The sequence below is a fragment of the Xyrauchen texanus genome, chromosome 13 (genome assembly GCF_025860055.1).
Source record: "Xyrauchen texanus isolate HMW12.3.18 chromosome 13, RBS_HiC_50CHRs, whole genome shotgun sequence".
Lineage (NCBI taxonomy): Eukaryota > Metazoa > Chordata > Actinopteri > Cypriniformes > Catostomidae > Xyrauchen > Xyrauchen texanus.
Genome location: NC_068288.1, coordinates 43,089,404 through 43,105,287, shown reverse-complemented (window position 1 = coordinate 43,105,287; position 15,884 = coordinate 43,089,404). Strand labels below are relative to the sequence as shown.

At 36.1% G+C, this 15,884-nt stretch overlaps 1 protein-coding gene across 1 annotated transcript in view; it reads right to left on the bottom strand.

The window, feature by feature from the left end:
* Positions 1-454: 454 nt before the first annotated feature.
* Positions 455-15,884, bottom strand: part of LOC127653782 (ubiquitin-like modifier-activating enzyme 1) — a 42,120-nt gene continuing 26,690 nt past the window's right edge. The window contains exons 7-8 of the mRNA XM_052140548.1: positions 4,350-4,462; positions 455-515 (exon numbers count right to left, since the gene is read on the bottom strand). Coding sequence (XP_051996508.1) covers positions 455-515; positions 4,350-4,462 — 174 coding nt within the window. The remainder of the gene's footprint in view (positions 516-4,349; positions 4,463-15,884) is intronic.

Sequence of the window (15,884 nt, the reverse complement as noted above, 5' to 3'; positions counted from 1 at the left end):
ATATATATATATATATTTATCAATAACACATTTTTATGTCGTCAGACTCACTTTACATGCATCGGGAAAATATTTAAATTCTGGGACATTTTGTTGTATTTTTCCAGGACAGATGGCGAAAAACCAGGACTATCATAGAAAATCCAGGATGGCTGGCAATCCTATTAGACAGATGTTTTAATGAAATTCATCAGCTGCAGAACAAATACATTCTATGCTATGCACGCAGTTAAGACATGATTACTAAAGTCAACATGAAATCAATAACTTACACCGCTTCTGAAACGACTTTCCTTTGACGCTTGTCGCTTCCACCGCATAATGTTAGCAAACTAATGTTAGCTAACAAATGTTAGCTAACCAATAGCAAAATTGCATTCTGGTCTAGTTCAAGTGATTTTCATGACTGTTACAATCGGAGTGAATAAAGATACATTTTTAGTTTGGTGATGTTTCACCTGATGGGCGGGATCTTCTCACAGTCCTCATCCTGATCTCGAACATCTGCTGGTGAGCTGCAATCTCACTCTGCAAAATACAGTGGACATTAAAACTGGACATTATGTTTCATTGTCATGGTTGTTAATCAAACCAAAGCAGGACCAATTTATTAGAGTTAACACATTTGGATATGTTCCTCACACAAAGCTGTTGTATGGCTTCAGAAGACTTGGAATATAGTGCACAAGTCATATGGACTATACTTTTATGGAGTAATTCGTAATGTGTGTGAGTTCACTGCAGTATGTAAGGGACAGGGTGTGGCATGGGCTGTAACTCATGATTAGAGACAAACAGGAAGGTCACTGTTATGCCTAAATAACATGGGCTATGTGCAGAATAAAATGGAATACAGAAATAGTGTGGTTGTGCAGTGCACATTTTGACAAATAGGGCATTTCTGCATGCATTTCATGTTTGTATCTGCATACTCTGCACAGTATACGGCATACTGAAGGAACTGTGTGTGCTGTATGCTGCTTATGATTGATAATCAGAGTGAACCGTTTTTTCCTGATAAGTTATATAGGTCGGCTTATTGGGGTTGCCAAGCAATGCAGTAAACTGACGCATCAATATTATTAATGTGCTGTCACAGGTGTGTGTTTTTAGCTATTTTAGAGCAGCTTCGAACACTGGTCATCCAAATATAAATGCATTTATATTGTGTTTAAAGGTGTCCAGTGTCGTTCCATGCCTGTATGAATATTGCAATCCGGCTTTGCAATATAATGACATCATAAAAAGTGACCTAAAAATATCATAAAAGTAGTCCACACAGCTCATGCATCATAATCCAGTTCTTCTAATTGACAAGTCTTGTCGGGAAACAGCATTAAATTGAAGTCCGTTGCGCATTCATTAGCGCATGAGAAAAGCTTTTTCACAGTTGCAAGCATGTTAACGCATTACCTTGTTTAGCTCTAAAACACAAGCTTTTCACAGGACAAATACGTAAAATTCAAGTTATTTTTCACCTATAAATACTGCGTGCCTTCAGCAGACTTGGAATGTGTTGCTCGAGTCGCATGGACTACTTTTATGATACTTTTTAAGCTGTGAAAGGAATAGTTTACCCAAAAATGAAAATTCTCTTATGATCTACTCATTACATACGTTAAGATTTTTAGAAGAATATGTCAGCTCTGGAGGTCCACACAATGCAAGTGAATGGTGACCAAAACTTTGAAACTCCAAAAAATGCAGCATAAAAGTAATCCATGAAACTCCAGAGGTTAAATCCATGTCTTCAGAAGTGATATGATAGGTGTAGGTGAGAAACAGATTACTATTTAAGTTTTTTTTACTATGATATGAATTTAAACACTTGAGTCGTATGGATAACTTTTATGCTGCCTTTATATGCTTTTTAGAGCTTAAAAATGTTCACTTGCATTTTATGGACTAACAGAGGTGAGATATCCTCCTAAAAATCTTTGTTTGTGTTCTGCTGAAGAAAGAAAGTCATGCACATCTGGGATGGCACGATGATGAGTAAATGATAAGACAATTTCATTTTTGTGTGAACTACCCCTTTTAAGTGAGTAACTGTCACTGTATGGAAAAGATGAACCAAGATATTCATTAAAACATCTCCTTTGTTGGGTGAACTAGTCATTTTGCTCTTCAGAGCAAAGTAAACATGTATCAAAGTGGCAGCTTTTTTTTGTAACAGAAAGAAGCAACACTTGACAATGGGTAATCAATTATTTCAATTTCTTTTTTGCTTTACTTTGTCCTCTGATACAAATTTAGGTTGCAACCGGAAGAGCCCAGGAAGAAGCTTGAGATCTATCAACAGACTGGTATTGAGGGGGAGCATGAAGGTGCGTGTCTTTAAATGACCATCATGGCTGCGTACCTCCCTAAGGAAACCTCTCATTATCCCAAAAATAAATAAACACACTAAGGGACAACAGTGTGTACACTCCAGTGTATCGGTCTGAGTGTGTTTACAGTATTATGCTCTAAAAGCCCAAACTATAATTTTGGTCAAACTTACCAAAGTAAGTCACTTAGGAAATCTACTTTGTGCATGACATGAGTAAATATTTCCAACAATTGTTTACAGACAGATTGTTTCACTTTTAATTGACTATATCACAAATCCAGTGGGTCAGAAGTTTATATATACAAAGTTATCTGTGCCTTTAAGCAGCATGGAAAATTCCAGAAAATGATGTCAAGCCATTAGACAATTAACCAATTAGCTCCAGATAGGAGGTGTACTGAATTGGAGGTGAATCTGTGGATGTATTTTAAGGCCTACCTTCAAACTCAGTGTCTCTCTTCACTTGACATCATGGGAAAATCAAAAGAAATCAGCCAAAAAAAACAACAAAACAAAACACAAGTCTGGATCATCCTTGGTAGCAATTTCCAAATGCCTGAATGTACCACGTTTATCTGTACAAGCAATAGTACACAAGTATAAACACCATGGGACCACATAGCCATCACACCGCTCAGGAAGGAGACATATTCCGTCTCCTAGAGATGAACGAAGTTTGGTGCGAAAAGTGCAAATCAATCCCAGAACAACAGAAAAGGACCTTGTAAAGATGCTGGAGGGAACAGGTTGGCAAGTATCTATATCCACAGTAAAACAAGTCCTATATTGACATAACCTGAAAGGCTGAGTAGCCGTCACAAAGCCCTGACCTCAGTCCGATAGAATATTTGAGGGCAGAACTGGAGTGGTGGTGTAGTGCCCTAAAGCACATAACTGTTAATCAGAAGGTCACTGGTTCGATCCCCACAGCCACCACCATTGTGGCACTTAACTCCGGGGGGATTGTCCCTGTAATAAGTGCACTGTAAGTCACTCTGGATAAAAGCGTCTGCCAAATGCATAAATGTAAATGTAACTGAAAAAGTGTGTGCAAGCAAGGAGGCCTTAGTTACACCAGTTCTGTCTGGAGGAATGGGCCAAAATTCCAGCAACTTATTGTGAGAAGCCTGTGGAAGGTTACCCAAAATATTTGACCCAAGTTAAACAATTTAAAGGCAATGATACCAAATACTAACAAAGTAAATGTAAACTTCTGACCCACAGGGAATGTGATGAAAGAAATAAAAGCTGAAATAAATAATTCTCTCTACTATTATTCTGACATTTTACATTCTTAAAATAAAGTAGTGATCCTAACTGACTTAAGACAGGGAATGTTTTCTACAATTAAATGTCAGGAATTGTGAAAAACTGAGTTTAAATGTATTTTAAATGTGATTCATATACCCCCTACTGGGCAGGGAGAAGAATTTCTAGCAAAAAGGGACTTAAATATTGATCTGTTTCTCACCCACACCTATTATATATCACTTCTGATATGGTTTAAAAAAACTGGGGTTGTATGGATTACTTGTATGATGCTTTTATGTGCTTTTTGGAGCATCACAATTTTGGCACCCATTCACTTGCGGTATGGACCCACAGAGCTGAGATATTCGTCTAAAAATTTTCTTCTGCAGAAGAAAGAAACTCATCTGGGAAGGCATGAGGGTGGGTAAATGATGAGAGAATTTTCATTTTTGGGGGAACTATCCCTTTAAAACTGAACACAGTGCTTTTCCGTTGATGCATTTTTTTATTGACATCTCGCCACGTTTGTGAGCCTACTGGGTATTTGTTATTGTTCTTGTTAAAAAGTTTGGCTCAGCTAATGAATGCATTTCATGCACACACACAAAAAAAAAAATCTGAACTATGTGAACTTTTCATTTTAACTTTTACATTTCATGGAAAAAGTAGGTGTATATATATATGAAACTTAAAACTTAAAGTATATAAGAAAAAAGGGGAGATAGACTGTTGAGTGTAAATTTTGTGTGTAATATATGATGCTGACAGCATGTGTGCTTTAAAGTGTTTCAGCAGCTCCTCCAAGGTCATTTCCTCTTGACCCTCACGCCGGCCATGGACCAGATAGTCATCCCAGAGAGAGAACTGCTGTCCTGCAACCTGCCGACAGACATGACACACCAGCTCTAAACACACGCTTCATAAACATTAACACACACACATCTGCACTCCCACTCACTCTATTTATTATAAAGTTACTAAGCTAATTAAAGGGACAAATTAGTTGAGACAAAGTTGATCCCTAACCCTGAGAGACGCAGCGGAACACAACTGCAACATTTGTTTACAGCACTTAAAAAACAACAATCTGTAAATACGGTAACGGTAAAAAAAAAAAAGTAGCTGACGCTCAGAACAGCTTTGTTGTGGAAAAAAATATGCATTTTGTATGTCACAGCTTGTTAAGGTCACACAAAAGTAACCTCAAAGCAAAATGTGCTTACTAATTTTTTTTTTCCCATAGACTGCCACAGTTTTCTTAAGTCACAAAATTCAGCCCAAAAGAAGTTACATTGTAAAACAAAACCTATACAAACAAAAACGAATAGCCACCTTAAAGGGTTAGTTCACCCCAAAATTAAAACAAACCCATATTTTACTCACCCTCAAGCCATCCTAGGTGTATATGACTTTCTTCTTTCAGCCAAACACAGAGTTATATAAAAAAAATATCCTGGCTCTTCCAAGCTTTATAATGGGAGTGAATGGTACCTTAGATTTTGAAGCCCAAAAAAGTGCATCCATCCATCATAAAAGTAATCCATACGGCTCCAGGGGGTTAATAAAGGCCTTCTGAAGCTAAGCATAACCATATTTATAACTTTATAAACTATAATCACTGGCTTCCGTTAACTGCCATCCATGCGTTTATAAGTGAGTCGAGTTCTGGCAGATGACGTAGGCGTAGTGTAAGCTCCGGTGAGAAGTGACGAACGCAAAAGCGCAGAGGATAGAGGAAGCCAGTGAACGGCCATTACAGTTAAATTTTGGGTGAACTAACCCTTTAAGTTTGTAAGTTTGTAACCAAAAAGTAGCACTTAAAAATAAGGTTAAATTTGTTAACATTAGTAAATGCATTAACCTGTTGATACGCAATTCCCCCACACGCGGTGGTGAGGTCACTCTGCTTACGGTTAATATATAATTTACCATCTATATATGTAATTAATGTTCACAAATTATACATCTTTTCAAAGGTCTAAGGGTTCAACATTGATATCGATCTCTGTTTCACGATAGCAATCCTCCAGAAACAGCAATTTAGTTATTTGTGCCCGGAGTACAAATGAAAACATGCAATATCAAAACGGGACTTTTATTATGAAAACACGATCGCCAGATTAATCCAGTTTGCCACACTTGGGTCAATTGTCCATGACAAGCGTTCATTGAAAAACATCCAAAAGCACTTTTTGTCAATAAAAGTGATAAATCTGAGAAATATTGATATATTCTCCATTGTTTACATGAGATCTCGCCTGAAAGAATTACCCTTCGTCATAGTTCTTCAACAAACTGCAATCTGAGCAGCATTCATGTTGTAAAACTGTATATTATCATATATATTAGAGTCCCGTAAACAAAACGACCCCGTCTCCAAAGTCTGTTTTAAAAATGGGGCATAGTTTTATTCATAATAGTCGAGCAGTGCAGTCAGATTTAGTGTCGTCTTGAAAGGTGGAGCCTTAATTTTACTCTGTACGCTTCCAGTGATTTTACAGAGAAAAAAGCTGCAGGAACCTCATTTTTTATTAGATCATCTTCAAATTTGAAACATAACTTCTTTAGACTTGTGGCTTTGAGAACATTGTATTTCTGGGCTGTCTTGGCACTTTTATTATTGTTTTTCTAGATTATAAAACATGTTCAGCACAAAATATTTCCATTACTATAAACATCTTCTCTAACTTTAAAACATAACATACATTAATTCTGAAATAAAGCCCAAAGTGTCTTCTTTCAAAAGATACTACAACTGTGTCCATACTTCACAGGGTCCAGTAAATACAACCATTTAAGTTCAGGTATGTCATTTTCATGGTTTGCGCTCAAAAAGGGGGGGCGTATCAAGGGTGCGTATCAACAGGTTACGTATCCTCAACTAACATTGAACAATATATTTTTTCAGTATTCATTAATGTTAGTAAACAAACTTTGTATAAGTTAATAAAAATACAATTGTTAGTTCATAATGCATTAACTAATTCCAACATATACAAATTTTGATTTAAAAAATGTGCTTGTATATGTTGAAATTAACATTAACCAAGATTATTAAATGCTGTAAAAATCTGTAACTAATGTTAACAAATGCTACAAAAAAGTAACAAACAAATGTAACAAAAAAATATACAATTATTTTAAAGTGTTGCCAATTTTGTATAGTGCATAATTCATGTATGAAGCCTTCAAAAACATTAAATGTTGCAAATATTCTCAGTGGTAAAGAAGTAGCAAGGAGAGAGTTCTCTTCACAGTCCTGTAAATAAATAGTGAGGCTAGCATATGTTTTCAACCACAGTAACTTCGAAACAATCAATCTGTCATGCTGTGGCTGCAGACAACATTGCAGTGCATGCATCAACTAGATATATCTACTCCACCCATTCTGTGGGCATAACTTCACTTTTAGAAGTTGAACTTTCCCTCTGTTAAAAATAACCCTGCACTGTTATTGTCATCTTGGCACTTAACTCAAGGTTTGAAGACAAAGAGTCAAAGACAAAATATAAATATAATATAGCTATATGAGAAAATGTCAAGAAATCCCAATGTATAAACTCACAGAATGTGAATATTTCTTCTACTCAAATGTAAGGTTATCTAATCAAACATGAGGGAGTATGATGACAACATTAACCACTTTAATGTGGAGACCTGCTTGTCTCTGTGGAAAAATGTAAATCCTGATTGAGCCTCTAGAAAGCCTCGTCAGATCCAGCTCTTTTCTGTTGTTAATCTTTATAATCCCATTAGTTGATGGTATCTTTGTTGTGGTTCCACACGTCTTACTCTTTGACTTCTCTGTGCATTCTCTGTGCAATCTAAATGCAAAAGATGCTATTTATTACTGCATTGAATGTGACATTTAGATGAAATAATGTTCCATTTGTAACCATTGACCATGGAGAATAAGAAAACAATGAAGGCCTGGGCCAAGGTTCTGAGGTCATCACTTTCTAAATGGAGAATTGCCATAAATCTCATCTCATGAACTATATCACAGGCAGCATTGTAACCGGGGCTTTTTCTCCCCTCAACACGAGTACAAGAGCAAAGCATTTGTGGAAATCCACAACAGTTCAGTAACATGTCTGTGCATTATAGAGTTAAGCAGAATCGCATGTTGTTGCTGTACAATCATTTGAGCATATTGTGTAATCTTCAAAAAATTGGCATTTTAATAACAAAAAAGTAGTATATATTTGAAATAATATGACTATGAAAAAATTAAATGTATAAATAAACTAGAAAAACCTTTTAGTATCTACAACTGCTTCAACGATTGGCTTAATGTTTTCAATAAGTTATCTGTTGTATTAACACCTAATATGATCCAGTGGCCTCCAAAAGTATTTAAATGTCATTGCATTAGGCATTGTAGCTTCCCCAGCCCCAGTTATGGGGCAGTATGCATTCCAAGAATAAGAGCCAGAAGTATGTATAGTCTAAATATATCCAAACTCACACTGAACTACACACTCTCTGCAAAGACTAACTGTGAAATACAGTTCAGATCATACAGACATAAACACAGGAAATAATTTGCTTGTCAGAAACAAGTTCTTATTAAAGGATGTTAATACTAAAGATAAAAATAGATTAAATTAAACACAAAAACCCTCCATGCTCAATTAATTATGGGAAATGTCCATATTTACAACATGGAGAAGAGCAAATGTTGAGTAGCCGACACCGTAAAAAATATAATCAATTACAGCAAAACAATCTACCCAGCACACGTTTTAAAGAAGGTTATACTTTACAAAAAGGTAATGCAGTATGATGAACTAAATTTGAACAATTATTTACAGCATTTATTTATCTTGTTTAATGTAAATTTGTAAACATTGTTACACTCAAAAAATATTTTTAAGATTTAAGCATTTCAATTCATAACAAAATTCCATCAAATTGAATTGAGTAAAGTTTATCAAAATTAAATAAAAATTTGGAAGTTTTGGAAGTCTAAACCGTTTAAATGTGAATTAAGTTTTGGAAGTCTAAACCGTTTAAAGACGAATTAAGTTTTGGAAGTCTAAACCGTTTAAAGGCGAATGAAGTTTTGGAAGTCTAAACCGTTTAAATGTGAATTAAGTTTTGGAAGTCTAAACCGTTTAAAGACGAATGAAGTTTTGGAAGTCTAAACCGTTTAAAGACGAATTAAGTTTTGGAAGTCTAAACTGTTTAAAGGCGAATGAAGTTTTGGAAGTCTAAACCGTTTAAATGTGAATTAAGTTTTGGAAGTCTAAACCGCTTAAAGACGAATGAAGTTTTGGAAGTCTAAACCGCTTAAAGATCTAATGAAGTTTTGGAAGTCTAAACCGTTTAAAGAGCTGAATGAAGTTTTGGAAGTCTAAACCGTTTAAAGGCTGAATTAAGTTTTGGAAGTCTAAACCGTTTAAAGATCTAATTAAGTTTTGGAAGTCTAAACCGTTTAAAGGCTGAATGAAGTTTTGGAAGTCTAAACCGTTTAAAGATCGAATGAAGTTTTGGAAGTCTAAACCGTTTAAAGAGCGAATGAAGTTTTGGAAGTCTAAACCGTTTAAAGACTAATGAAGTTTTGGAAGTCTAAACCGTTTAAAGAGCGAATGAAGTTTTGGAAGTCTAAACCGTTTAAAGGCTGAATTAAGTTTTGGAAGTCTAAACCGTTTAAAGGCTAATTAAGTTTTGGAAGTCTAAACCGTTTAAAGAGCTGAATGAAGTTTTGGAAGTCTAAACCGTTTAAAGGCTGAATGAAGTTTTGGAAGTCTAAACCGTTTAAAGGCGAATGAAGTTTTGGAAGTCTAAACCGTTTAAAGGCGAATGAAGTTTTGGAAGTCTAAACCGTTTAAAGACGAATGAAGTTTTGGAAGTCTAAACCGTTTAAAGGCGAATGAAGTTTTGGAAGTCTAAACCGTTTAAAGACGAATGAAGTTTTGGAAGTCTAAACTGTTTAAAGACGAATGAAGTTTTGGAAGTCTAAACCGTTTAAAGGCGAATTAAGTTTTGGAAGTCTAAACCGTTTAAAGACGAATGAAGTTTTGGAAGTCTAAACCGTTTAAAGGCGAATTAAGTTTTGGAAGTCTAAACCGTTTAAAGGCGAATGAAGTTTTGGAAGTCTAAACCGTTTAAATGTGAATTAAGTTTTGGAAGTCTAAACCGTTTAAATGTGAATTAAGTTTTGGAAGTCTAAACCGTTTAAAGGCGAATGAAGTTTTGGAAGTCTAAACCGTTTAAAGGCGAATGAAGTTTTGGAAGTCTAAACCGTTTAAAGGCGAATGAAGTTTTGGAAGTCTAAACCGTTTAAATGTGAATGAAGTTTTGGAAGTCTAAACCGTTTAAAGGCGAATGAAGTTTTGGAAGTCTAAACCGTTTAAAGGCGAATGAAGTTTTGGAAGTCTAAACCGTTTAAAGGCGAATTAAGTTTTGGAAGTATAAACTGTTTAAATGTGAATTAAGTTTTGGAAGTCTAAACCGTTTAAAAGTGAACAACAACAACAACAACAAAAACAACAAAAAAGACCACAGTCTAAAAATTGTTGCTACACATCACAAAGCACGTATAGGCCTATAATGATAGGTAAACCACTAGGGGCTGAGAAGGAGGCTAATAGCAATTGTTGTAAGGTTGCTCGATTTGGCCTACAACACAATGGCTGATTCTCAGAGACAGGAAACCTGACGCAAAGCATGCAGCATGATAAATCGCCCTTCCTGTGGAACAAAAATGGATATTTAACAGCTCACCACCTTTAAGGCTAAAGAGAGCCCTCGCAAAAACTGTAACAATGGACTCGTTTTTAGAACCTAAACAACTACGATTGATTTTTGAGTTTCATTCCCTCGACACCCAAGAGTTTTTGAATGCCATACGAAGAGTGAAGTTTGCTGAATAGACAAAAAAAAACATCAGTTATAGTTGGGGAAGTAGTTCTAACTTGTTTTTGCTTTCAGAACATGGAACAGTTAGTGTCTGCTTACTCTCAGCCGCAGGCGTCAGCTAGGCAGAGATGTTCATTTTTAGAATTAAGTAAGTCTATGATCATCTTGCCAAGTGTGCTAACGGTGATATGTAATGTAACAGTAACTGCAATGCTCCTTGTTTATGACAGTGTTTGAAATTCCAAATTTCATTGCATCGAATCACCCACAAAAGGTCCATTAAATGCAAGCTCACAGGCGAAACTCAGGAAACACATGACTCCTGGCCTAAACAAAAAGGTGAACAATCCATTTCCTCTTATGCTGTTTAACTCTGTTGCTACAGTATAAAAATGATCAGCTGATTTGCTAGTGGCATTCTTCAACGTCACGGAAAAGGTATTCTAGTGATTAAATGGGTCCCTTGACGCAACTGGAATCTCCTAAAGTCAATACATGCCTAAGGGGCAGAACATGGTAGAAAGCTGATCCACAAAGCTCTGCCAAAAACCAATACCAGTGGCAAAACACACACTGGGTGCAGGGGGTATCCACAGATATTTTTTGTGGATTATATTCTGTAGAATATTGATCTTTGTCTGCAGAGATTATGATGCAAATGCATGCATCAAATGTTTTCATGGGTATTGATAACCTCTGTGAAGTTGTCACCCCATATAATTAAATCATTAACAACTCTATACCATTCATTTTGCTGCGTTTGGGCTGATTTGTGCCGAAAAATGAACATTTGTACTGGTTCGGTTTTTGAGATGATAGAAATATTTTTTTTGGCTGTGTGACGTCACTTTCCACCCCATGTGCTCCAAACCAGTGCCGTTCTTTTCAGCTTCATTTATGCCATTAAAATAAACACTTGAACTATTTAGCTTCCTTAGATATAGCATGAAACGTTTCGGGAGCAGTGGCATCTCTCCAAATCGCTCCAAACTGGTGTCGTCCCTTTGGTTCGATTTGTGCCATTAAAAGAAACATCATAATATATTCCTAATAAGCTTTTGGGATCCATGAAATCATGCAGGCTAAACCCTTTGTCAATCACTCTCACCTGTCTCCATCGTTTGTGCTCGTTTCTGCTTTGTGCCGTGTTTGGTATCATTAAAGCGTTAATTTTTGGGCAAAGATTACATTTTTAACCCCATCAAACTCAAACACATCTCTCTTTCTCTGTCAGGAAAATCAGATTTGGTCTGATATTTAAACCAGGGATGCAAACCACTCACCTTTCATCTAAAGTCACCTTTTCTGAAGGTAATTTGACCTAATTGTTTGGTTAAAAATACATTGTGCTTAATTATAGATGTCTAAACAAACCATTTCTTTATTTATTTCTTTATTTATTTTTTAAGAAAAGTAGCCAAAAATTGTTCAGCATATGAAATCATGCAATACTGTTTAAAAAGCATCCCAGGATGCACCTGAAGTTGACCACAAAACGGTGCCGCGATTTGCAGAAAAGGATAGCGAAAAATTTTTTTTGCATTTGGAGTTTGATGGGGTGAAAAATCTCATCTTTGCCCAAAAATGTATGCTTTAATGATACCAAACACAGCACCGACCAGAAGCGAGCACAGGTGAGAGTGATTGACATGGGGTTTAACGTCCCCATTTCACAGATTTCATCATATTGCTTACATATGAAAGAAAATCTTTCTCAGCTAATCCTGTAAACTATAAAGGGAACCTTATAACTTTGTACATTATGAAAATATTATTTTTACAAATTAACAACAGAGCCCAAACAATACAGTTAAATTGCTATTCATAAATTTAACAGATATAATAATCAAAACAAACAAAACAGTAAACCAAAGTAAAAAAATAACTTGGGATTTTAAGAATCGATATTGCGATATTTAAAAAGAAGATCACGATTAATCCATTCTGTAAAAAATTTAATTGTTAATTGTTTGTTCATGAAACCGAATCTAATGAATGGAACCTTATTGAAAAGTGTTACCGAATATTTGTAATTTTACAAATATTTTTGTCACACTGCAGGACCATTAAAATAAACTAATGAAGGCAAAAAAGTATACACCTTCCCTTATAGATATCTGCACATTTTAACCTACAATCTAGATGTTGAATTACATAAAAATGTTGAGTCAACTACATACAAAGGAACAATTTATATAAGCAACATGTTGCATTGCATTTGCAAATAAACATGCAATCAATGCAGAAAAGAGAAATAATTCAAGTGTAAAGTACAAACAAAGCCACATTTAAATAATGTATAAGTCCCAAGCTGTTCACGGTTAGTTCAATTCTCTTTCATCAATACAAGACTGACCTCTTTCCTCGACTATCAACGGATGTTGAGAGAGAGTGAGAGATCTGAAAGTGTGTCTGCCGTTAGGTAATGATTATTGATGTGTCTTACAGGAGACCCCTGAGGACAACAACTGAGGGACAGATGGCGGAGACCAACACTTTTCTTTAGAACATTTCATGAAGTTTGTCCACTAGAAGACACAAGATGTCAATCAGCCCACGAAGCACAATGGCCTCAAAAAGTATTTGGACACTTAGGCCACACTTAAAGCTGTTAAACATTTTAAAGTGTGGCTACATTGTCCAAATACGTTTTGAGGCCGCTGTATCCTGCACATTCTGTCATCAGTCACAGAACTGTCTTCCAGATTGACAATATTGACAATACTTCAGCCATTTCTCCTGATTTTCTCTCTTCAATCTCCTTAAACTCATGCAAATCCCCTGGTTGAACAAAGCGGGGTAACAAAAGAGACAGAGGGGTGACAGCATGGCAGGCAGTCTCCAGAGGTTTGACACTTACACTCCAACTATAGTCCCGTTCTGAATAGACCCTTTGACGTGTTAAATAACAAACAGAAGTCAGGCTGATTGTCTTGCCAATGAGGCGCACCCCACCTGACTGACGGCTCGTGTCAGAAGGTTTCAGTCAATAGAATTTATTTCCTGCAAATGGCACATTTTGGTTGAGTGGCCCTTTGAGTGACACACACACACGCACACACACACATACACACACACACACACGCACACACACTGTTCTAAAACCTCTGTTTACATATACAGCTACCCTCCACACTAATACGTTTTCGGTTTGAAATGCATTTATTTAGCTATGTTTACATCTTTCATCCACAAAAATAAGTAAATACAGAAGCACTCTCGTTGTGGAATAAGTGGAGTCGAAGCTCTTTAAAGGAAACACCCCGGCGTTACATCTTTAATGCAGTTATATTTAATGCGTTATAGCTTTATTAAAGTTCAAATAATACGTAAGAAGGTCACATAAATAAATACAAATTCCGACTCTGGCAGATGTCTGTGCGGTCAGCGCTTCTTCTATGAGTTGCGCTAATGTCCCGATCTAAGAGGGAGAGACTGAAACGGCACCGGCTGATGCACACTCTGGCCCGGGGACGCTCGTTCCTCGAGCGTGCGCGATTAATGCAGCTAGATTATAACGTGATGGCTCGAGACTTATTGAATCATAATATGTGTGTCACTGTGCATTTCTTATTGTGAAGTAAATTGGCAATAAGCATCTTTAATAAGAGAGAGAGTTTATTATAATAAGAGAGAGTTTGTTTTTTGTGAGTTAAAGATGGATTAAAGTGAACATTAAGATGAGAGAGGGTAGTCTTCGCCCCATTATACACGGCAACAAAATACGTTTTTGACATTTAATACAATCTTTTAAGTCGAGGCACAGGCTGAATAGTCGGTTAAGAGCTAAAGAATAATCATTGCAATAATCGCTGAATAGTCAAACAATCGTTCTAATAATCGTTAGATTAGTCGATTATCAAAATAATCGTTAGTTGCAGCCCTATTTGCAATCTTTCTGTATTCTGGCGTTAATCTGTGACTTTTAGAAAAGTCATTGAAATGTAAAAGTGTTTTTTTCCTCTGCTGTAGGAGCAAATGGGAACACAAAAAGAATATTTGCAATGGAAGTTACCTGCTATAGACAGTAAGTTAACCATTTGGCAAAGAAGGTATCTTCCAAGACAGCATAATCAGCTCACTAGCCTTCAGACAGAGTCACAGACACACACAGAGTTGTAAAACAGTGCCAAATAAAGCCATATAACCTTCTCTAGTACCTCTGCTAACAGTGTATAATTGTCCTTGGGGTAATCATTAGTCTCATAAATCAGAAGCCTACTTAATGTTGTCACATACGTACATGCTTTGCATTTTTTTTTTTTTTACAACGGTCTCTTATTCAACTCTCCAGTTGGATTTTTTTTCAGCAAATACGTAAGAATAACCTGCTGACTGTGATCAATATCATTGATCAGTTTCTATTGGACAGACCAGAGGTCATGGGTGTAATAATGTTGTGTTGTGCATTGTAACAGGACTGTATTAGACCGGTCACACATGGGTGCACCAATTACAGCTGTTTGTTTGGAACCACAGCTGTTCATCACAGATGTTTGTTTTGTGTTTAAACAGTTTTTGGCTTACCAAAAAAAGTACTGTGGTGGTACTGAATGATTACAACACTTATATGCCATAGTAGTACCACGGCACCTTTTGGTTAGTGTTAAATTTTGACAATTGAGTTAAACATATTCATGCATTTTAAATATATATATATATATATATATATATATATATATATATAAAAACATGTTGAATCAGACATATGCAACCATGTAACCCTTTTAAACCTTTACCATGGTAACAATAGTTTACAATAAGGGTCCTTGGGACTTTAAATGAGCTGTATAATCAGTGCATCTCTCAATACTTGATTCGAATTGGTCAATCTCTGCCGTCTGTGGTAAATATATGAATAGTTATTTATTTTAAAAAAATATTATTTTTAATTTAAAAGGCTAATTGGCAAAAAACGGAGATGTAAAACGCTTATAAAATGTTAAGTCACCACCAAACATCAAGCATCATGAGAACAGACCAAATGGTGCTAAAGTATGCCCTCAGCTGATATGGCTGAATGAAAGCCAAGGATAGTGGAGAGATCGCAGGCAAACAGACAGGAAATAAAGCCGTGAGTCTGGTGAGGCCTGAAGTGTAGACATAGAGTCTGGATTCATGCACAGCTCTAGGGTCAGCGAGGACAGTTCAAGCGCCGTTTCTGCTTGAGGTTTTCATTCCTAAGGTTAAAAGAATGACGTTATATCGGTTTGTGTATCAAGAGAAACAATAAGCATCCCCAAACAATAAAGAATGCCTTGCATTCTTGTTTTTGGAAAACTATTGTCATTTTTGAAGGGCAGATATCAACAATGACCATGGTATTAACATGTTGCTTTGTATAATAGAGATACTTGCCTTCGTAAACACCACTTATAATTCCTCAAACTGCAATGGCAATGCACTTTATTTTATGAACCTATCTATGTAACTAAAA